The sequence below is a fragment of the Pseudorasbora parva genome, chromosome 8 (assembly GCF_024679245.1).
Source record: "Pseudorasbora parva isolate DD20220531a chromosome 8, ASM2467924v1, whole genome shotgun sequence".
Lineage (NCBI taxonomy): Eukaryota > Metazoa > Chordata > Actinopteri > Cypriniformes > Gobionidae > Pseudorasbora > Pseudorasbora parva.
In genome coordinates, this window is record NC_090179.1 from 831,059 (window position 1) to 856,253 (window position 25,195).

At 38.6% G+C, this 25,195-nt stretch overlaps 2 protein-coding genes across 4 annotated transcripts in view; one reads left to right on the forward strand and one right to left on the reverse strand.

Annotated features, from left to right (window-relative positions):
* The window catches only part of gfm1 (G elongation factor, mitochondrial 1), a 48,689-nt gene extending 28,515 nt beyond the window's left edge, over positions 1-20,174 (forward strand). The window contains exons 14-18 of the mRNA XM_067449918.1: positions 12,888-13,050; positions 15,068-15,212; positions 15,292-15,452; positions 17,348-17,401; positions 18,538-20,174. Coding sequence (XP_067306019.1) covers positions 12,888-13,050; positions 15,068-15,212; positions 15,292-15,452; positions 17,348-17,401; positions 18,538-18,669 — 655 coding nt within the window. The 3' untranslated portion in view covers positions 18,670-20,174. The remainder of the gene's footprint in view (positions 1-12,887; positions 13,051-15,067; positions 15,213-15,291; positions 15,453-17,347; positions 17,402-18,537) is intronic.
* lxn (latexin) lies at positions 559-25,133 on the reverse strand. Of its 3 annotated transcripts, XM_067449925.1 has the most exons (8): positions 24,868-25,133; positions 21,391-21,539; positions 11,508-11,663; positions 11,008-11,070; positions 6,473-6,650; positions 6,262-6,398; positions 1,689-1,751; positions 559-1,587 (listed from the first exon to the last, which is right to left on the reverse strand). In XM_067449925.1, exons 2-8 carry the CDS (start codon positions 21,526-21,528, stop codon positions 1,471-1,473), a joined length of 852 nt encoding a protein of 283 aa, XP_067306026.1. In that variant the 5' UTR covers positions 21,529-21,539; positions 24,868-25,133; the 3' UTR covers positions 559-1,470. The 3 variants fall into 3 exon arrangements, with proteins under 3 accessions (XP_067306026.1, XP_067306027.1, XP_067306028.1); XM_067449926.1 differs by lacking the exon at positions 21,391-21,539; XM_067449927.1 differs by lacking the exons at positions 21,391-21,539; positions 24,868-25,133 and adding an exon at positions 17,271-17,391 and having other exon boundaries at positions 560-1,587.
* Between the last annotated feature and the right edge of the window lie 62 nt (positions 25,134-25,195).

Below are 25,195 nucleotides of genomic sequence, written 5' to 3' on the forward strand. Positions count from 1 at the left end.
GCGTGCGGCATCAGGGTTGCCAGATTGCGCTGATTAAGTAAAACACCAGGAAGATGGTATATCCTTTTAAGGAGAAAAGCTATATTTGGGGGATTTAAGCTCTTTGCATCTGGCAACCACAAGCATGACTGCTAGTGGAGGCTCCTTATCAACGCAAACCCCAAAGAAAAAACACGTTTTATGGAGAAACAATGAGCGGACCAATATCGTGACGATTATTTAAAATCAATCGACAGAAGCAGATATCGTTATCACGATTAAAATGCGATTAATCGTGCAGCCCTACTCAGTATGCATGAAACAGCATTTCACCCCCCCCCTTAACAATCCAAAACCATAAACAAAAAAAATCACACTAACATTTATGTTTCCATGCACCAATTTTAAGTGCATTTTGGGATATATTACGTTAAAAATATGCACAACAAGATGCTCATAGCAAACGTTTTAATGTAGTGTTGTGTAGTGTTCATTTCGTCAGCTATTAGTCCCTTGCCAAATGCACTTTAAGTTTGTATCATATTTAGTCAACCTTGTCCTGTTTTTGTCATGCTTCATTGATAATACCGATTGTTTTGCTCAAAATTATAAGCACAACAACTGTTGTCATTTGAGAAATGTATTTTTACATTTCATCAGTTTTTGCACTTTCACCTACAAGCACAAATCATGAGAAACCAGTCGACCCCTACGTATGTTTATTTGACCTCATCTAGTTTAATGATTTATTGGCTATTTATCATATAGGCCTAATGAAATTAAGAAACTTCTTTAGAAATTTAAAAGAAATTCCACATTACTTTAATGTTTTTCTATTAAATGAACTTGCCATTACTTGCTTATTGGTGTTTTCAGATCATCCGCAAGAGAGAGTATTTTGCATATGGTTGCCAGATTGTAAAGTTTAAGTAAAACATCGGATCCTTTTTAGGACGTTTGTGTAATCTTGTCTTTGTCTCGTCTTAGTCATGGGAAAAAAAGATTGTCAACAAACATTTTTCATCATATTTTCGTTTTGATTTAACCCTACTACAAAAGAAACACATTGACTGAATAAATCCCTCAGAAACCTCATATGAATCGCGTTGCATCAAGGCTGTGATTGATAGATGAAGTGGCCTGAGGAGTGGCATCTTAGCCACTTGATCTTGACATTTGATCTTGGCATCAAATGTTTGATCAGAATGATTTGGTTTAATTCCCTTCATGGGGGTGTTCCAGAAAGCAGGTTGTGTGTGGCTGTTTTGGCAGTAAAAGTGGGACCAACACAATATTAGGAAGGTGGTTATAATGTTACGCCTGGTCAGCGTATGTACACCAGTGAGGTCAGAATCATGGGGTTTCTTTGATCAATGAACTGCAGCCAGCTTGATTTGTCTCTTTATTTGTTTATTAGTGTTGATGCATGATCCGACCATGTGTGTGTGTGTGTGTGTGTGTGTGTGTGTGTGTGTGTGTGAGAGAGAGAGCTCAGTTTGCCGTTGGCGGTTTGGTAGCATGAGGGCATTTCGGCTGCCACTCTGTCTGCAGCACTCTGACGCCCCCATCAGGAGACCAGGATGATAACAGCTTCCAGTGAATGATCTCCTATAAAACAGATGTTGCGTGTCATCAACACACTTTTCTTGTTCTTTGAGACGTGACTTTGCTTGAGTGCTGCGATACAATGATCTGCGTTTCTGTGTTACCTGAGAGACGATGTCATGAAGAAGAACGTGATACTTCAGCCTCAGCTGCTTCTCGCTCGTCTCCTGAGATACAGACGTTATGCATCAATCATTTAAAACACTGACGTTTGGACACATCTGCACTTGTATTCAGACACAATGGGGGTATAATGGTAGACGCACAGTCTTGTTCAAAATAATAGCAGTACAATGTGACTAACCAGAATAATCAAGGTTTTTAGTATATTTTTGATTGCTACGTGGCAAACAAGTTACCAGTAGGTTCAGTAGATTCTCAGAAAACAAACAAGACCCAGCATTCATGATATGCACGCTCTTAAGGCTGTGCAATTGGGCAATTAGTTGAAAGGGGTGTGTTCAAAAAAATAGCAGTGTCTACCTTTGACTGTACAAACTCAAAACTATTTTGTACAAACATTTTTCTTCTGGGATTTAGCAATCCTGTGAATCACTAAACTAATATTTAGTTGTATGACCACAGTTTTTTAAAACTGCTTGACATCTGTGTGGCATGGAGTCAACCAACTTGTGGCACCTCTCAGCTGTTATTCCACTCCATGATTCTTTAACAACATTCCACAATTCATTCACATTTCTTGGTTTTGCTTCAGAAACAGCATTTTTGATATCACCCCACAAGTTCTCAATTGGATTAAGGTCTGGAGATTGGGCTGGCCACTCCATAACATTAATTTTGTTGGTTTGGAACCAAGACTTTGCCCGTTTACTAGTGTGTTTTGGGTCATTGTCTTGTTGAAACAACCGTTTCAAGGGCATGTCCTCTTCAGCATAGGGCAACATGACCTCTTCAAGTATTTTAACATATGCAAACTGATCCATGATCCCTGGTATGCGATAAATAGGCCCAACACCATAGTAGGAGAAACATGCCCATATCATGATGCTTGCACCTCCACGCTTCACTGTCTTCACTGTGTACTGTGGCTTGAATTCAGAGTTTGGGGGTCGTCTCACAAACTGCCTGTGGCCCTTGGACCCAAAAAGAACAATTTTACTCTCATCAGTCCACAAAATGTTCCTCCATTTCTCTTTAGGCCAGTTGATGTGTTCTTTGGCAAATTGTAACCTCTTCTGCACATGCCTTTTTTTTAACAGAGGGACTTTGCGGGGGATTCTTGAAAATAGATTAGCTTCACACAGACGTCTTCTAACTGTCACAGTACTTACAGGTAACTCCAGACTGTCTTTGATCATCCTGGAGGTGATCATTGGCTGAGCCTTTGCCATTCTGGTTATTCTTCTATCCATTTTGATGGTTGTCTTCCGTTTTCTTCCACGTCTCTCTGGTTTTGCTCTCCATTTTAAGGCATTGGAGATCATTTTAGCTGAACAGCCTATCATTTTTTGCACCTCTTTATAGGTTTTCCCCTCTCTAATCAACTTTTTAATCAAAGTACGCTGTTCTTCTGAACAATGTCTTGAACGACCCATTTTCCTCAGCTTTCAAATGCATGTTCAACAAGTGTTGGCTTCATCCTTAAATAGGGGCCACCTGATTCACACCTGTTTCTTCACAAAATTGATGACCTCAGTGATTGAATGCCACACTGCTATTTTTTTGAACACACCCCTTTCAACTAATTCAACTAATTGCCCAATTGCACAGCCTTAAGAGCGTGCATATCATGAATGCTGGGTCTTGTTTGTTTTCTGACAATCTACTGAACCTACTGGTAACTTGTTTGCCACATAGCAATAAAAAATATACGAAAAACCTTGATTATTCTGGTTAGTCACATTGTACTGCTATTATTTTGAACAATACTGTATGTACCGAACCGTTTCGGTGCAGGACTTTCTGGAGCATGTGTGTACTGAATGGTTCTGCAATGCAATGTGGATCTTACTTAAATCTGAGTTCACACACAAACATATTAAGTATTTTGTCCATTTTATCATAAAATTCAAATTATAAATGTTTTGACGCTATTTTAATAATCAATATCACGTAGCATCACATTTACTTGTCCACAGTCCTATATAGAGAAATTAGCCTATATATTCATTATATCAGCCTATATATTCATTATATTAGCCTATATATTCATTATATCAGCCTATATATTCACTATATCAGCCTATATATTCACTATATCAGCCTATATATTCACTATATCAGCCTATATATTCACTATATCAGCCTATATATTCACTATATCAGCCTATATATTCACTATATCAGCCTTTATATTCATTATATCAGCCTATATATTCATTATATTAGCCTATATGTTAATTATATTAGCCTATATGTTCATTATATTAGCCTATATATTCATTATATTAGCCTATATGTTAATTATATTAGCCTATATGTTCATTATATTAGCCTATATATTCATTATATTAGCCTATATATTCATTATATTAGCCTATATATTCATTATGTTAGCCTATATGTTCATTATATTAGCCTATATGTTCATTATATTAGCCTATATGTTCATTATATTAGCCTATATGTTCATTATATTAGCCTATATATTCATTATATTAGCCTATATATTCATTATATTAGCCTATATGTTCATTATGTTAGCCTATATGTTCATTATATTAGCCTATATATTCATTATATTAGCCTATATATTCATTATATTAGCCTATATGTTCATTATATTAGCCTATACATTCACTATATTAACCTATACGTTCACTATATTAGCCTATACGTTCATTATATTAGCCTATATATTCACTATATTAGCCTATATATTCATTATATTAGCCTATATATTCACTATATTAGCCTATATGTTCACTATATTAGCCTATATATTCATTATATTAGCCTATATATTCACTATATTAGCCTATATGTTCACTATATTAGCCTATATGTTCACTATATCAGCCTATATATTCATTATATCAGCCTATATATTCACTACATCAGCCTATATATTCACTACATTAGCCTATATATTCACTACATTAGCCTATATATTCACTACATTAGTCTATATATTCACTATATCAGCCTATATATTCACTATATCAGCCTATATATTCACTATATCAGCCTATATATTCACTATATTAGCCTATATATTCACTATATCAGCCTATATATTCACTATATCAGCCTATATATTCACTATATTAGCCTATATATTCACTATATTAGCCTATATATTCACTATATCAGCCTATATATTCACTATATCAGCCTATATATTCACTATATCAGCCTATACATTCACTATATTAGCCTATACATTCACTATATCAGCCTATATATTCACTATATCAGCCTATATATTCACTATATCAGCCTATATATTCACTATATCAGCCTATATATTCACTACATTAGTCTATATATTCACTATCTTAGCCTATATATTCACTATATTAGCCTATACATTCACTATATTAGCCTATATATTCACTATATTAGCCTATATATTCACTATATCAGCCTATACATTCACTATATTAGCCTATACATTCACTATATTAGCCTATATATTCACTATATTAGCCTATATATTCACTATATTAGCCTATATATTCACTATATTAGCCTATATATTCACTATATCAGCCTATATATTCACTATATCAGCCTATATATTCACTATATTAGCCTATATATTCACTATATCAGCCTATATATTCACTATATTAGCCTATATATTCACTATATCAGCCTATATATTCACTATATCAGCCTATATATTCACTATATCAGCCTATACATTCACTATATTAGCCTATACATTCACTATATTAGCCTATATATTCACTATATTAGCCCATATATTCACTATATCAGCCTATATATTCACTATATCAGCCTATACATTCACTATATTAGCCTATACATTCACTATATTAACCTATATATTCACTATATCAGCCTATATATTCACTATATCAGCCTATATATTCACTATATCAGCCTTTATATTCACTATATCAGCCTATATATTCACTATATCAGCCTATATATTCACTACATTAGTCTATATATTCACTACATTAGTCTATATATTCACTATCTTAGCCTATATATTCACTATATTAGCCTATATATTCACTATATTAGCCTATATATTCACTATATCAGCCTATACATTCACTATATTAGCCTATATATTCATTATATTAGCCTATATATTCACTATATTAGCCTATATATTCACTATATTAGCCTATATATTCACTATATTAGCCTATATATTCCTTATCAAAAACCGCCTCGTGAAGTTTACATGTTTTTCACACAATGTGTTATTTGAGTGTTGATCATTATATCTAAAAATAAATAGCAGCTAAATTTGGGCTCTGTTGTTAAACTTTATTATAGTAATGTAAGGGCTCCCTATATAGTTTACACGTTACAGCATTAGAGTTAGTTTTACTTGAATTCATTTAAGGACGTGGGGACGTACACAATTCGTTCAGTAAACCACTGCATTTTTATATGTAGTTTTCCGAGGTACGTACCGAACCATCGGTTTTGTATACCGTTACACCCCTAACTTGACACAATGAATAAGCGGCAGAAGCCTAAAGAGGATGAGATGTTCAGCGTGTCCAAACTGACCTGTTGGCTGACGCTGGCCACCTGTGCCATGTTAAACTCTGTGCTCTCGCTGGACTCTCTCAGCATGATGACTGACGCCGCCACACGGGCCAGATGCCAAAACGGCTTCATGTCCTGACTGATGTTCCCATAGCTGTCTGCAAACACAGGAGGAGTGAGCTGCTGTTCAGCATTGTGTGTGTGTGCGTGCATGCGTGTGTGTGGGTCACACCTGGTATGTCGAGCGCAGAGACGGCGCTGTCGGGGTGGATGTGTTTCTGGTAGAAAGCTTGCTCCTCCGGCGAGCTGCTAAACTGCTGCAGATCCTCACAGTGCAGCTGGACCTCAGGAGGACTGTGGCGCTCCGTCCTGGGGAACAACACGTCCGCTGAGCACTGCAGCACTGAGCCCTGACACACACACACACACACACACACACACACACACACACACACACACACACAGAGAGCGCGTTGATTGAAAACCTGGGCTTCAGGCAACGCACTCAATCTCATGCATTAAGGCCCCGAAATACAAAATGTAGTTTGTCAAAGGATATTTTAATTTGGCAATAACAGTTTTACTGACTTTAAACAGTTTTACTTTGTTGGTAAAGTCCATAAATGATCAGTGTTTCCCACAAGATTTTGTAAAACTATGTTGGGTGTACGTCTGTCCCTCTAGGGGGGTATGCTCCACCGCAAGACAATTTCATAAATTTTAAGGTTAAATATTTCAATTTGGTGCACTTTGAGAGCTCATTACCAACCGATTATTGGTAATTTTTTGCAAATGTCGACAATCTTTTTCCGTTTAACTGTAGCGAGTCGATACTTCAAATGTCAAGAACTAGTTTGGAAACTCTTTGTCAAGAATAATGCTGCCTTCACATGCTGTAATTTGATAATTCACACTTCTGGAGTTGTGATTTCGAGCTCACCCCATTAAAATTTTAAAATTGGAGGGCTTTCATGTGCAATTTTTACCTAGGAAACTTGTATGTAGGATAATTTAGAGAGCACGTGAAATCAGCATATGGCCTTTAACGCAAATAAATGTGGTGTCACATGACAGAATTAGCCAAAAGTGTCCACGCTCGTGACGTTGCTTTCATTAGCAACCTTATTATTAAACTGTATATTGAATTTAGTGTTCATTTTGTTTATGAAAATGACAATGTTTGTTGACAACCTTTTTTCTATGACTAAGACGAGACGAGACAAACGTCCTTAAACGATAACGGTGACTATATCAATATTGATGAGGAAAAAAGACAAGACTAAAAATATAGTTTCAAGAATAAAAATGTTGTTGTCAGGTTGAGGGAATACTAAATAAAACAGGACAAGGTTGACTAAATATGATACAAACTAAAAAGCACATTTGACACAGGACTAAGACTTAGACTAAATTAAAAAATAGATGACCAACTGAATGGAGAAGTGTTTTACACATTCAATTTGTTGATAACAAAACAGTAGAAAAAGAGGATGGAAACTTTTGGCAGTCGATGAACATTTAGTGCATTACCCATTTAACAACATCATATTTCTGAATGTCCTTTTGAGCTGAGTAGGTGAATTGTTGTTTATTCAGTTTATATAATACACAATTTGGAGAATATCCACCTTCTTCTGAACGGGTCAACTGTGTTTTAAAATATGATTTCCGGTTTGGGAACTGCCACTCCGAATGACTGAAAAATGAAATATAACGGAAATAATCCTGATCCGTCAGTTTGACTGAATGGGCTGGACGCTATATAATGTCTTTATCCGTCAGGAAAATAATAAAACGCTTGGTGTTTTAATCTCACGTTAGTATCACACTGTCTGTGGCTTTTCCGGCATGTTTCTAAAGCAGATGCAATACTTGTTATCTGTCAGAATGCTGGAAAGCACTTGGCTAATGATGGAATATTTTTGATTAGCAACATACACGTTGCATAACATAGACTTGCATTGCAATGTCTTCGGTTTCCGACACGCGCTGTAAGCGGTCGACCAATCACAACAGTCTGAGGCGTTTAACCAATCAGAGCAAAGCAAGCTCTTGCTAAGGAGGAGACTGAACCGCTTCAGACTCTGCTTGATAGCTCAGGAGTGAGAATAATAATAATAATGTCACCTCCATTGTAAAAGAAAAAAAAACTTTTTTTTGCATGTAATCATTTGTTGGTAGTCAGGAAGTTGCTACCACAGTTTGCACAGAGCAAAGGCAATGCAACACATTAGTCCCACAGAAATAAAGTGGTGTTTACTGTTCATCTTGACAAAAATGAATTATGATCAATGTATAATTTATTGTTGTAAAACATCGATGCTTGGGTTTTTAAACTAAGTAAACGGCAAAAATACCAGCAACTGGCCGCTTTCATCGTGTTGGGTTTGCGATCTTGCTAGTTTCCAGTGATTTCTTCGGATTAGTTTTCTGATAAAACACCCATTTGTTGGGGAGATGATGGGTGTGTGTGGCATTGCTCAGAGAGGCGTGTTACGGCGTGTTTTAGCCCGACGGTGGAAACACAGTGTGATTTTGGGCTCAGTGCTACAGGTCTAAGGCTATTAGCCCAGCTGGCTCGTGGCTCACACCGGCCCGACTGTGGAAAAGCAGCTACTGACACAACTTCACCTGAGGAGGTGTATGCATCGATTTAGCATCAAAAAATTGGAGCTCTTCCTTGGGCCATTGCAAAAAATGCTCTCTTTATTTAATTTTTTTTTTCTCGTTTCCAGTTCAAATATCTAACAATTCTTAAATCAAGATGCATTTACTAGATCAGTAAAACCACATTAGATATTTGTTCTTGTTTTGTTGAAGATCAAATCTAACTGAAGAGAGTTTTTGCTTATAACAGGCAAAATGATCTGCCAATGGGGTGAGGAAAATTTTTTATTCTGTTGGGGACGGAAACAAGAAACAAGATTTCAATCAGAAAGAAGATTATTTTTCAAACAAAAACTCACTTCATTTAGATTTGATCTTCAACAAAAAAAGAACAAATATCTAATGTGGTTTTACTGATCTAGTACAACCCCAAATCAGAGAAAGTTGGGACAGTTTGGAAAACGCAAATAAAAAAAGAAAGTAGTGATTTCTAAATTTATTTTGACTTGTATTTCATTGCAGACAATATGAACACAAAAGTTTTGTCTGGTCCACTTCATGTCATTTGTAAATATGCATCCTTTCCTGTCATTCAGACCTGCAACACATTTAAAAAAAAGTTGGGACAGGAGCAATTTAGGGCTAGTAATGAGGCAAAAGGGTTAAATAATGATGTCATTTGAAACAGGTGATGTCAACAGGTGATTGAAATTATGATTTGGTACAAAAGCAGCATCCAAGAAAGATCTAATCCTTTAGGAGCAAAGATGGGCCGAGGATCGCCAGTTTGCCAACAAATACGTGAGAAAATTATTGAAATGTTTAAAAACAATGTTCCTCAAAGAAAGATAGGAAGAGATTTGGATATTTCACATTCAACAGTGCATAACATAATTACAAGATTCAAGGAATCTGGAGGAATTTCAGTGCGTAAAGGACAAGGCCGCAAGCCTAAGCTGAACAACCGTGATCTCCGATCCCTCAGGCGGCACTGCATCAAGAATCGTCATTCATCTATAAGCGATATCACCACATGGGCTCGGGACTACTTTGGCAAACCTTTGTCAAGTACCACAATACGTAGTTTCATCCACAAATGCCAGTTAAAACTGTACTGTGCCAAAAGGAAGCCTTATGTTAACAGTGTCCAGAAGCGCCGTCGACTTCTCTGGGCTCGGAAGCATCTGGGATGGACCATCACACAGTGGAAATGTGTACTGTGGTCAGATGAATCAGTATTTCAGGTATTTTTTTTGGGAGGAATGGCCGCCGTGTGCTCCGGACCAAAGAAGAAAAGGATCATCCAGACTGTTACCAGCAACAAGTCCAAAAGCCAGGGTCTGTCATGGGATGGGGTTGTGCCAGTGCCCTTGGCAAAGGTAACTTGCACTTCTGTGAAGGCACCATTAATGCTGAAAAGTACATAGAGATTTTGGAGCATAATATGCTGCCTTCAAGAAGATATCTTTTCCAGGGACGTCCATGCATATTTCAACAAGACAATGCAAAACCACATTCTGCACACATTACAAAGTCCTGGCTGCGGAGGAAGAGGGTACGGGTACTTGACTGGCCTGCCTGCAGTCCCGACCTGCCTCCAATAGAGAATGTGTGCCACATTTTGAAGCGCAAAATGCGACAACGAAGACCCCGTACTGTTGCCCACCTTAAGACTTGTTTGCAGGAAGAATGGGACAAAATTACACCTGAAACACTTCATCACTTGGTGTCTTCAGTCCCTAAACGTCTTTTAAGTGTTGTGAAAAGGAATGGCAACATTTCAAAGTGGTAAATGCTTTACTGTCCCAACTTTTTTTGAAATGTGTTGCAGGTCTGAATGACAGGAAAGGATGCATATTTACAAATGACATTAAGTTGACCAGACAAAACATGTAATATTCTGTGTTTATATTGTCTGCAATGAAATACAAGTCAAAGTAATTTTAGAAATCACTTCTTTTTTATTTTATTTGCACATTCCATACTGTCCCAACTTTTTCTGATTTGGGGTTGTATATGCATCTTGATTTAAGAATTGTTAGATATTTAGACTAGAAACAAGACAACATGACTGAGTAAGAGGAGCATTTTTTGCAGTCAGAGTGTGTTGACTGGTTTTACACCAGATTTGTGAAGGATATGAACAAAAGAGAAACGTACCGAACTGCCGTGGTCCGTCACAGAGAAATCCAGGCTGTACTTCCTGCCTCCTGTGCCCACGTCCTGTCAACACAAGCAGACCTTTAGCAAACACCCTGATCCAAGAGCACACCTTCACACCGCAAAACATGCTCTTCTTCCTCAGTCATGTTGTCTCGTTTCCAGTCTAAATATCTAACAATTCTTAAATCAAGATGCATTTACTAGATCAGTAAAACCACATTAGATATTTGTTCTTGTTTTGTTGAAGATCAAATCTAACTGAAGAGAGTTTTTGCTTAAAACAGGCAAAATGATCTGCCAATGGGGTGAGGAAAATAATCTTAATTTAGATATTTTCCCCCAGAAAACAAGAAAAAATATCTTCTATCATTTTACTGATCTAATGCATCTTGATTTAAGAACATTTAAATATATGGACTGGAAACAAGAAAAAATACTAAATAAGGAGAGCATTTTTGCAGTGTGTGTGTCCCAGCCCTGTGTGTGAGGAGCCTCACCTCCGCCCTGGCCTTGTGCACCTGCTGCAGGCCGAACACTCTGAAGGGCGAGCCGTGGTGGATGTTCAGGTAATGCAGGGCCACCTGAGCCGCCCGCCGAGCAGGATAGTGAGTGGGCTCCAGATCTCCTGTGGCCATTTCCACGCTCCTCGGGGTCTGAGAGTCAGAAACAAACAGGACTGAGACACGCCTGACTCACTGGGTGTGTGTGTGTGTGTGTGGACTCTGAGCCTCTTTATACAGTCTGTTACGCAACTGGCAGAGCATGTGATCGCTGTCAAAACGAGGAGATGAAGAAATGTTCAGTTGTAAACACAGAAGCAGATATGTAGAAGCCGCTAGTTAGAGACGAGGCTTGCACTTCCTGTGTTGTGCAGTAGCCCCGCCCTCTTTTAAAGAGACACTGCGTCTGGATTCTCAGCAGATTCAATGTTACACAGTTTGCATTAAAGAACAAAAAGTTTTTCTCTTTTCAATCAGAGGAACTATTAATGCAACCAAACATTTCAGTCACGTACATTCATGATGTTTATTGCAAGAAGTTTTCCACTAAAGTTTATATGCATTTAGTGGTTTGTGTCTGTGTGAATATTGTTTTTCACCGATAAAACAACAATATAAAATTCAATAATGCAGATATTGCAGAACTCAATTTTAGTCATCACAATATTGGTTTGCATGTTGGGACCCTCGTGATGCTACCGTATTAGTGTGAGGTTATTCTGAGCCTTGTTAGTGATATTAACTAGCGATTTAATTTAATTTACCCTGTGCCCCATAGACAAGGGTTATAAGCTAATCTGTTTCTGTTTGAGCATTTGGCCTGTACCTGAAGCCCGTGGTCTCCTTCGCCTGCCCTGAGACAGAATACACTGCAAAAAAATGCTCTTCTTCCTCAGTATTTTTGTCTTTTTTCTAGTCCAAACATCTAAAAATTCTTAAAACAAGAAGTATTTACTAGACAAGAATCAAAATAAAAATCAAAAATAACTCATAAGAGTTTTTGCTTAAAATAAGCTAAATAATCTACCAGTGGGGTAAGAAAAATAATCTTAATTCAAACAGAAAACTAGAATATTTAAGATTATTATTTTTCTTTTCCCACTGGCAGAATATTTAGCTTATTTTAAGCAAAAACTCTTAATTGAGTTACTTTTCCCAAAACGAAAATAATTTTTACTTGTCTAGTAAATGTTTCTTCATTTAAGAATTTTTAGATATTTTGACTTGAAACGAGACAAAAATACTAAGTGAGAAAAGCTTTTTTTGCAGTGAGATCTCTGATTATAGTCCTTAAAAACCAAAAAAGTACAGCTTAGTCCTGTCATTTTTATATCAGTATAATAATCCGGCACTGGTGTGTTTTGCTGCGTGTTGCAGGTTTGACTTCACCCATAAGAAGCAGTCTGGAGGCTCGGGGCAGTACGGTAAAGTGGTCGGCGTACTGGAGCCGCTGGACTCGGAGAACAACACCAAACTGGAGTTCAGTGACGAGACCATCGGGACCAACATCCCCAAACAGTTTGTGCCCGCCGTGGAGAAGGTGAGTCCCTGAACTCCATCCACTGTGGGTTTCAGCGTCAGCATGTGATTATGAATTCCCACCGAACCAGATCAGAGCCAGAGGGCAGATTACAGTGCCTCATTTCAGTTAGTTCAACCAAAAATGTCATTCTGTCATTAATTCGTCGATTCAAAACTATTCTCGTGGCTTAATAAAATGATTGTAGAGCCACTGTAGTGAGATGGGCTTTGTAAGTCTGTGTGTGTGTGTGTGTGTGTGCGCTATAAAAGCTTTTCTTTGATTAACAATGAGGTTTTCAGCTCTGAAACTTACAGGATATCCTTATATTACCATGACCTTTAAATATCAAAAGCTCAAGGGAAATTCTCAATTTATCCCCCCTTTAAATTATACTCTCATAAGCTATTCGCACGGGATTAGTATTATCTGGGACCTGTGTGATTTAGAAATGACTCCCCCACATCTGAGTTTTGCGTGTCGCATTCGCACGGGATGAGCAAAGCCTGTGATTTTACTCGAATTTACTGACTTCTCCCGGATATGATGTCAAGACTTTGTTATAGATAGCTGTATGAAATCATAAACAGGCATCGATATCGTTTTGATTATTTTATAGTAATTAATAAACATAATTTCGTTCAGTTAGAGCTCAGACCAGCGGCAGGAGTCGGATTTCATTCATCACGAGTGAGAAGCTGACAATATACGGCGGTAGATTCAGTTTCAAAGCTAAATGTAAAAGCGCCTATTTAAACGAGCTCTTCATTGTACTGTACTGTTTTTCATTAAGAGCAGTATTGATGTTAATATTAAACATTCAGTCAGATTACTCCTAAATTGATGCTCATTCTAAAGTGAAAGTATAATCCGTGTGGGCGCGGCTGCACAGGAATTCATAACGGTGCGCATTATGAATGCAGACTTTATTCTTCGTGAAAGATAAAGATAGAAATGCTCACAGGAAAAAAGAAACTTGCAAAGATGATATACGATCCGCCTAATCCTGGCCAAATCACGGACTACTATTATCTCAGGACCTCGGTGTGCGGCGACATATGGTAGGTCATTTGCGGGGGAATTTTTACTTTTTACTACAAATGACAGACATGGCCGATTCGCACGGGATTAAGATCACAGACATTCTCTGCAATTATTACAAATCACCAGAGGTCCCCAGAGAATGCTAGTCCCGTGCGAATGGGGCTTTTAAGTTGTTTCTACATGAATTTGGAGAGTAAGGCCGTGTGTCCACCAAAGCGTGTTTATCCAGCTGAAACGCTAGGCGCTCTGCTGAAAACGCCCCGCTGTGAGCGCTTGACAGCGTTTTGGCAGGCAGCGTTTTTTTTCTTCAGTTGAGACTCTTTGCTTGTTATGATACAGAAAATCCACAGAAGTCTTTCTAAATTCACAGGTAGTTTGTTTCTGTATAGGTTCTTTTAAAATTGCAGATCCAATGTAAAGTATTTGCTCTGGCTTTTGTTTTAAATCATTTTGTTCCGTTATTATTGCTTGTTTTCATCTGATGACGACACGCAGAATGTGGCGGCTGGTCGGTGTTGTATTAGTCCCGCCCCTTCTCCACTGTGATTGGACGGCTGAGTGAAGAGTGACAGTGATGAGCGCTGCGTTTTACTCAAAGTTGAACATTCATCAACTCTCGGCGACCAGTAAAAAGCGCAGAGCACTCAACGTTTAAGCGTGAAATACTCGCTCAACGCCTCGTTACTCTCCAGGCTTTCTAAAAACGCGGCGCTCTCATTGAAAACAATTGAAAACGCCGGCCAGCTGCGTGAAAAAACACTTTGGTGGACCAATCAGCGTAAACTTGCATCACTGGTAGCTCATTCCCAAAAGGCTTTCCTAGAACTAAAATGGTTCCCAGTTCCTGTGGTGCGAGCACGCCAAAAAAACAACAACAGGTACTTCCGCCTAGTTCTAGGAGCTGTAAAAAACTGTAACAATGTAAAAGCCCCTAATGATGACAGAATGGCCGTTTTTGGCACTGATTAAATCCGTCTTGTTCCTCTGTCCTCAGGGCTTCAGAGAAGCGTGTGAGAAGGGTCCTCTGACGGGACACAAGATATCCGGAGTGCGTTTCGTGCTGGAGGATGGAGCGAATCACATGGTGGACTCGAACGAGATCTCCTTCATCCGGGCAGGAGAGGGCGCTGTCAAACAGGGTATGACCTCCAAAGCTTCCTCTCTTCCTCAATCGGAGGGGCCTGGGCCTAGTTTGACATTAGTGTCCCGTGTGTGCAGCGCTGGAGAAGGCCAGTGTGGTGATCCTGGAGCCCGTGATGTGTGTGGAGATCGTGGCTCCGAGTGAGTTCCAGGGGGCCGTCATCGCAGGGGTCAACCGGAGGCACGGCGTGATCACGGGACAGGACGGGGCGGACGGATACTTCACGCTCTACGCTGATGTGAGTCGCATCGCTCCACATCGCCACATAAAGGCCCCGTTTACACTCATGCAGAAAGTGACTCAATTCCGATTCCTCCCTCTCATGTGGCACAGATAGGATATGACATGTAAACGCTACTACCCGCCCGCAAGGAGTTAATTATCTGCCCGCATCCCTGTCCGTGAATTTAAGATTTAAGATGTCACGATCCACCTGTTTTAGCCACTCTTATGCAGGTACCCGACCAATCGCAGGGCTCTATGTAACGGTACACAAATCTGGCGGTTCGGTACGATTTCGGTACAGCAGTTTTACAAAAATTGCTTTATTTATTTCTATATTTTCTGTTTATTGAAAAAAAAATGTCTGTCCTTAAATTAATTTAATTATACAGTAACTAAAAGTTTCTTAAAGATAATGCTGCTAATATAGGGAGTCCTTACTCAGGCCACATTGTAAAGGTTACCAACCGAGCCCAGCTACTAGCCTCCATTCAGTTATTTATTTTTAGATATAATAATCAACAATCATAAGCTTCACATAAGGCAGTTTTTGCATTACCTTATAAATCTAATTATAGGCTATAGAGAAGAGCGAAATGTTTGAATTTGCATGGTAACTCAAATGTGTTTTTGGTTTTTAATACTTACTTTATTTTGGCTAGACATTTCATTTGTTGGACATATTAACTGAATTTAGAAATGCTTTGGAAAAGAAAAAATGAAGACCGCGTTTGGCGTGAGTGCATGCTAAACAATTAGTTCCCTGAGTCCACAAATAAAAGTAGACAGTTTATAATTATGTCTTGAACTCATCTGTAGAGCTTAAAGTATTGTGAGTTGTTTCCGCTGTCTTAAAGGAAGAAGGAAAAAATGAGAAAACGTCGGCGCTTTTATCGGCCGTGGGTTAAAGAAAACATAGCCTGACTACGAAACTAAATAGGCTACGTTTAGGCCTAAACATTAGCTTTTAATATTATTATTTTACTTTATATTTTGATTATGAAAAGTGAGCAGCATGAGTAAGAATCGCAATATGTTTGAGATGGGCAGTCACATGATTCTGACCACTTCGAGTTTTATTTTCTAGAAAGTCTTTCTTAAAAAAATGATTTAGTTTGGTATAAATTGTATTTTTATTTGAATCGATATTTCATCAATTAATTGCCTGTACATTAAATAAGAAGCAAACCAAGATCGTCTGGATTGACGTGCGTAGCTGGCCTGTTTCCTCGGCATTTGAGTAAGGCTGAAGCTATAGCTATAATATAATCTTAAATTGTTATTACGACAATTGAGTGGGAAATATAATAGGCTATATGTGCCCTATGTTGCAGCAATGCGTCACCGCACCTGTAAATGCGGAAAAACGTTTCCATTGCAGTTTTGCAAAAATGTCCTTTTTCGAATTGCCTGAAAAACCACCTCATGAGAGCGTAACAACTCCCATATATCGCAAAAAAGTTTTTGCGAAATTGCCGCGTTTCCATTGGGCGTATTTTCAATTCGCTATTTCAATTTGCGTATTTTGAAGGGTAATGGAAACGCGGCTATTGTTACAGTGTAATTATATATTTATTATATAAGTACTGGGTGATATGAATTAACTACATGTACATACTCTAGGGTTCGCTGCATGTAATTAGGCATCCGTTACTGTTATTACAAGTAACAATGATACTGTGAAAATGACCAAATTAAGGTCTGTATTTCCCGTCTTTACAGGAAGAGATTATTGAAAATTGCAACCAAAAAGCCTTTAAATGTAAAACATTCAGATGCATTGTACAGTAGTAACGGGAGCTTGTGTGTGTGTGTGTGGTACATATATACACACCATATATTATACAGTGCTTCTGTAGTTGTGTGTGAGATTGTGATGGCACGAGCTAATGTCTCCTCCTGGTGTTTCAGATCCCGCTCAATGACATGTTTGGATACTCAACAGAGCTGCGCTCCTGCACCGAGGTAACACACACACACACACACACACACACACACTTCTCACTGTCCCACTGGACAGTTTAAAGTGAACATGAATGATTGTTATTCTGCTCAGACTTTATGATAGTTTCATTAGTTCATGTATTAACTAACCATGAGCAGTACATGTGTTACAGTATTTGTTCATCTTTGTTCATATAAATCCAGCTGTTCGTGTTAGTTCACGGTGCATTGACTAATGTTAACGGGCCAGTTGTTCAGAGGTCAGCTGATCGGATTTTGGTTATCGGATTGGATCAAATCTTGAAAAAGGGTTGTTCAAAAGGGAAAGAAGGAATCTGAAATCAGATTAGATCACAGACTCCAATCCTAGTTTTAATCTGGATCAAACCTTCAGTTTGTGCTGTTCAAAACCTGTCAGCAGGATTTGGATGACTTTGATCAGAAAAAACTGGATTATCCTGATCCCAATTTCAAGATGAATTCCAGCAAGGAAATGTAGTAAAACTTTAAAATAATTTAGTGTATATACACTTTTATTATTTATATTTTGCACTTGACTTTGCACACCATTGTAACAGTGATAAAGTAGACATAGGCTACCAGTAAAGCTATTCAGTAGAGTAAAAATAAAATAATGATCTTGCCCCCATAAAATAATCCCCAAAAAGATATTCGTGAGCGAACGCTATGTGAAACTTTTCAGAGAGAACGCAAAAGATTAAAAAAAATAAAGATTTCCATCACTATGTCCCTTCAGGGACTCCGTAGAGCACTAGTAATGCGGGTTTGGTAATCTGCAGAAGTGTGTGTCTGCAGCAGAGTGATCCAATCCAGTTTTGCTTTGAAAAACCGGCACAGAAGTAAGATGGATGACCTGATCCTGGATAAAACATGGGATGTCCAGATCCAGACCATTCTGATCCAGATTAAACATTTTGAACAACTGGCCCAACAAGATTTGAATAATGTATTAGTTCATGTTAAAATGAACATTAACAAAGATAAATCAATGCTTGATGTGCAGTTCTTTTTAGCCGATGTTAACTGATGAACCTTATTGTAAAGCATTTCCCTTATTCTGATGTTATTCTGTGGGGAAAGTGTGGTTGCGGTAAGGCATGTGATTGATTGTGTGTGTGTGTGTGTGTTGTGTTCAGGGTAAAGGCGAGTACACCATGGACTACAGCAGATATCAGCCCTGCCTGGCCTCCGTACAGGACGATCTGGTCAACAAACACCTGGAGGCCACGGGACAGCTGCCCGCCAAGAAGAGCAAGTGGAAGAACTGAGCACACTTTACACACACACACACACACACAAGCTCAGATCACGGACTTCCTGCGGATGTTTATACCAAGCCATCAGGTCCTCAGGAGAAGGGATTTGACGAGCTGCGGCGTGTGTGTCTGCAGAGGCCGGCTCTGGACACTTTGCTCATGCACTGTAAATGTCTTTGTACAGCAAATGTGATAATTAATATAAAATGCTGATCTGTTTGAGTCCCATACACAACTCGTCATTTTAAAACTGCTGAGAAACGCACCATTGGGAACACCTCACCTAACCCTAGCCGTTAAACAAACCATAATATGGGTGGGAAGATTCCCTTAGACTTGTTTTCAATATGAAACATGAGCCATAGACACCGATCAGGCATAACATTATGACCTGATATTATGTTGGTCCCTAGGACTGGGTAACCCCAGCCTGATCTGTTGGTGATTTGATTTCGCCAGTCTGGAATCCTGTACGTTAACTTCTACTGCTTCTGTTACACTTTTGCTAGTCTGACAAGCCAGAGCCACATCCAGATGTTTGGTCTGGAAACTCACCATAGACCGCTCAATCCGAGGGGCGGATAAACGCTGTCTTTCAAACTTCTTCCCAGTTTCTGTGTTTACTAGAAGCACGCAAACGCAACTTGGCCGTCGTCATTATGGCCCCGCCCGCCGACTCTATACACGATGTGATTGGCCCAGCAAGAGTTAGGCGATTACAGCTCAGAAGGGTATTGAGAGTTGCTAGACGACACTCGGGTGCAGATAGATTTGCTGCCGCTAGGGTGCGTCTAGATTTCTAGGCTACACTTTTGGAGGAACCAATCACTGACTGGCTTATCCACCTGGCACGCTATTGGCGGGTTTAACACGATAACAGATAGAGAAGCGATGGGTCAATGCCCGTTGATCACACCTCTTGTGCTCTGATTGGTTGAAGGACTATCCAATTGCGTATGGAGTCATTTGAACTACTACTTCATTACCCTCGTGCACCAATGAGCCTTAGGTGCCCAACACGCAGTCGCCGGTTTATGGTTGGTTCCTCCTCAAACACTGCTGGTAAACCCTCACCACTGCTGACTAGGAGCCACACACACACACACACACACACACACACACACACACACACGCCTTGCTGTATCGGCAGATACTCTGACCCAGTCACCTTGCCAAAACAATCTTGACCCTTGTCAAAGTTGCTCAGATCTCTATTTCTGTCCATCTCTCCTGCATCCAACATGTTTTTTAATTTTTTTTATGAGAACTAATTATTTGCTTACCATTTAATCTACCCAGACCTTAATATTTGGTCTTATGATAAAATCAACGGTATTCACTTCACAGGTGACTGGAAATTATATTTTGGCTAACTGTATATGCAAAATGCAAAATGTTAAACATACAGACTTTCTTTTTTTGTTTAGTTCAATTAATCTTTTTTTTAAATGTACTTTCTATCAAACAAGCCATGTAATTCCTGTGCACAATAATAAAAAAAGGAGAGTTTGACATTACATGTACTTTCTATATTACAGTAAATCATGCACAATTAACTCACCCTAAACTAAACCTTAACTCTGTAGTAAGTTCATGTAGTACTAGTTATATTACTGTAACTATCACCTTAAAATAAAATAATTATAAAATAAGATTAAAAAACAAGTGCACAGTCTGCCAGTAGGTGCTGCTGTAGACCAGTAATGCAAGCGTCTGGTGGATTCAGTGCAAGTCCCACAGGTTTTATCTGCTTGATTTACTTCAAAAATATGAATTATATTAAATAGATCAAACAAGACTAGTCTTTGTACACACCATTTCATTTTTCTGCCTGTTGAAAGAACATTTGCATGTAAAATAAACTTCAATTTAGTTTTTTAGTCAATTTAATGTATCTAGTTATTTCTGTGTAGTTTACTTTGCAATACTTTTTACTCAAACAACATAACACTAAATAAATTAAGCCACACTTTTAAAGTGTATGCTTTACTTAGAAACATCTAAGTTAATAACACGATATCTACATAATACAAGTTACGCGGCACCTGAACAGAGAGTCCTGAAAACAATACACTGACGGTAACGTTCAATGGATCTGAGTAACAAATGATCTCCATATGTCACAAAATGGCAATTTACTAAACCAAAAAACAAAAGCTATGATGAAACAGTGAATAAAGCAACCTTAATAATTATTACACCAGTATCAGAAAAGTGGAGTAGGTTTTACTTAATTACATAACGTTGATATTTCGCTTTCATTTCTACAAGCGGAGACTGGTCGTTTTTTTAAAGGCAGCATAGATGTGTCCTTCTCTGCCTATGATATCCCACAATCCTGTACGTTCCAGTATGCTAAAATAATTAAAATGCCTTCTGGAAGTCGTGGTTAGCGGTCCGTTTTCTCCTCCATGTACGTAGCAAGAAATTCTGTTGTAGCTGAATATTGGCTTCACTATAACCGGTCTGTTGTGTTGCAGTTTATTAGAGCGTTACACTTCCTCAGTTGTGTCTGAAATCATCGCCTGATACAGGTCAGCTGCCTGTGTTTGTGACCGCATTTCTAAAACCAGTAACTGAGGTTTGGGTTAAGCAGTCGAGAGATCTGCGTTTAGATGACGCCGAGTTAACAACGCTGAAGATTTTCACGCCAGAGAACCGGAGAAACACTCACTCACTCTTAGAAACTCTAAGAAAAGTTAAAGCCTTACACAGATGGTAGCTCAGTCTTACCACTGATCTGAACACTTGTGTCTGCTGGTTTTGCGGCGCTGGATCTGTGGGCCGTCTGAACGCCGGCGGAGGCTCCTGAGAGACGGATAGAGCCGGACTGAGCTCAGCCAGAGAGAAAAGCAGGAAGAACATCTCCATGATCCTCAGTCCTGTGAAGAATGCTGCTGTTTATAAAGCTGGTTGCACAACACGAGTGGGAGCTGACGCTTTCCAGATGAGCCCAGCCTCGTCTCATCCCGTCTCTGGCTGGACGAAATAACAAACAGCACCACGTCCAAGCCAAAGGCTCCGCAAGAAACAGCCATTTCATTCAACAGGGTTATTCTGTCTCAAAACAAACACTGTTCACAAACTTCCCAGCTCAAGTTTTTGATTTTGTTAATATTTTAAGTAATCCACTGTTTTGTAGATGAGGGTCAAAATGACAATTTTCACCTGAGATTTGGAGCCAAACGGAGGGGTGTAAAAATGACTAATAAATGTAAGACAGACGGCAGCCTCATTATTTTATTTTCACACAGATTGGTAGATCTAGTGAAATCTGAAGACTTTATCAATCTGTTGCTTTATATGCCAACGGTGACCGTTCAAAAATGGGAATTATTAAGCACTTTTTGTGTATTATTAGGCTATGTTTAAATGCCTGTTACTCATGTAGTATAAAATATACCTTAAGATACTTTTAGATTCTGGTTCTCAAACTTTTATTGTGTCATCTCCATTTTAAAGGCTCTCAATGGTTCAGTGCCAGCGATATGGAGATCTTTATGTGTCACCGTGAGGAAACTAATAAAGTTCAGTGGTCAAAAACCAAATGGGAGTCACTTTGCACAGCTTTTTATATTTCATTACATTCTTCTCTGAGTGCCATAAATAATATTTTCCGTAAGTTGTCATTCCTGTAACTCAAAAGGTATTAAGTATCCTTTTGAAATCTTCATTTTCACGGCTTCCTATACAGTTCTCCCAGACATACAGGGATCTCAGAGCAGCTCCACATTCAAATTGACAATCGGTCAAATTCAACAGTGATCGATAACCAAATGTAGCTCACTTCGCACACAGCTGAGACATATTAATTTAAAGACGAATATCTGAAGAATAAATCATCTTGTTTACCCCTATGAAAATAATTGTATAAAACATAACTCTGATAACAAAAATCCACTGAAATAGTTGAGGCCCATGACCTTTATAACCATTAACATTTATAATAATCAGTTTGAATCAGTTTCAGAGATATTTGGAAGAAGAGATTTTGTCCAGTTTACCAACTTCTGAAGAGTTCAAATACACAGTCTTGTAAAGTCTACACATTACTGCATTGGCAGCCCTATGAGATTAAACACACAGAGCCTTACAAATGAAGAGTACAAATAAAAAGACAAGCACACTAATCTAAAAATGATATTAAAATCTCTTTAGCACTTTCTAAATTAAGGACGTAAACTTCATAAATCTGTTTTGGAGTAGTTTTGGCACTCAGATTTTGATTGAGGGAAACTAGATACATTTCAAGTTTCAGTGTAATTTGTTCTTCAGAGTCTTCTTTAAACACAATAACTATCAGCTGTTTAAAAACTGGCCTACATTTGGTTCTTGACTATTGAAAATAGCTCAAATTCAACAATTTGGGACACTGGGATCCCCATATCTCTGGGACTGAACCATCAAGGGCCTTTAAAATTGAGAAACCAAAGTAAAAGTTTGTTAAGAACCAGAATCTAAAAGGGATATACATTATACTACTTGAGGTAAAGGCAAGGCGACAAGAAGTGCTTTCCCCCCATTGTTGAATGGTCACCTTTGGCATAATAAAAAAAGAGATTGATAAAGTCATCAGATTTCACTGATCTACCAATCTCAGGTAAAAATAGCCATTTTGATCCTCCTCTACAAAACACACATCAGTGACATTTAATCTTTTGTCTTTCATCACTATTTATGTTTGTCTTTTTACAGAAACAAAATATGAACATAATCTAATTTGATCCTGGGACGAGTTGACCGAATGACCCAAAAGCTACACGTTATTCATGACTTACTAAAAGATTTCCCTCTACAGATCCAAAAGTACTGCGAGAGAAGATGAACTTGGGCTGTTTACAAGAGCAGTGATATCAAGCCTTAGAAATCTGCTCTGATCGAGCTCAGTCACGAGAACATTTACACACAGGAACATGAATGTTTTCATTTCATATTTCAGACATAAATAAGATCGTGATTTAGACCCAAAACATCTCAGAATTCCTCAATCCATTGATAACACTGATGTTTGTGCGTCTGCTGGAAGAGGGTGTCAAAAACGAGCTGGCTTTTGTTAAGTTATAAAAGAATAAGATGATGCAGTGACATTGACGACACAGATTGTTTACTCCCAAGATAATGTTTTGTGCTGTGTTTGTGCCATATCACTGTAGCGTCACACTAAAACACCCAGAGCAGTGTGTGAGTATTAAACCAAAGGGTTGGTTTGTTTGTTTGTGAGGAAGGTCTGGTTCACACAGACACATACAGTGATGGATGAGGTGCAACAGGTCAATGTTCCCATAGATGGTCATTCCTGCTTAGGTGGATTTTGGACTGAGCAGGGCTGCGTTTCCCAAAAGCATCTTAAGCCTAAATTGATTGTAGAGACTATTGGTGGAAAATTATCAACTTCAACAATCAACTTAGGCCCATGTTTGTTGATGTTTTTTTTGTTTTTGTCTTTCCTGTTGAAAAAACAAAACAAAACAAAAAAACAGCATGCTGGTTATATTTTGAAGCATGGCAGCTTGTTTGAGCTGGTTTACGCTGGCCCTTAGTTGATCATGAGCTGGTTTAAGATGGAGCTATTTTCTTGGGACCATCTTAAACCAGTGAAGGACCATTTTAAACCAGCTAAGGACCATCTTAAACCAGCTAAGGACCAGCTCAAACCAGCCAAGGACCAGCTCAAGGCCAGAGAAGGACCATCTTAAAACAGAGGGCCAGCTCAAACCAGCTAAGGACCAGTTTAAACCAGCTCAAACCAGCTGAGGACTGGCTTAAACCAGCGAAGGACCATCTTAAAACAGAGGACCATCTTAAACCAGCTAAGGACCAGTTTAGACCAGCCAAGGACCAGCTCAAGCCAGCTAAGGGCCCGCTTAAACCAGTTAAGGATCTGCTCAAACCAGCTGTCATGCTTGAAAACATACCTAACCCGCATGCTGTTTTTTCAACAAGGTTGTAGGAGCTAGAGTGTCTATTTATCAGGGGGAAACACACTGGTCAAGCTCAGGCTAGTTTAACCTAAAATTCAGACCAAACATGTGGCTGAGAAAATTTGCCCACCCATGTAATGTATAATGCTAGCAGAAGATTGGGAAGGAAATAAATTTTTTCATGCCCAGTATAAATGAACACAACAAGATGGACATGCTATGTTTTACAGCATAAGAGTCTTCAAAAAAAAAATGTTAAAAGAGAGAAAAATGTATGACTGACACTTACTTTGTTCTTGGAGTTGCTTTCCCTCCAAGGAAATGATGTCATGTCCAGCAGCAGGTCATGTGATTTAAGGCATAAACTGCAGTTTGATAAACTGCATTAAACTAATTTAATGGTTTTGTGTAACATATGAGGTATTGTTTCATGGGGAAATAAAATGAATGACTTCAAAAGAATCGCTGAATAAGTTATGAGTGTTTGAATCGCGTTCCCAATGCACATCCGCATGTAAAAAAAAAACAACGTAAGTTTTATATACACGCATTTAATTGTGATAAGAGCACTCATAACACTGATCAATACAAGAAAAAATATATAAATATACACCAGG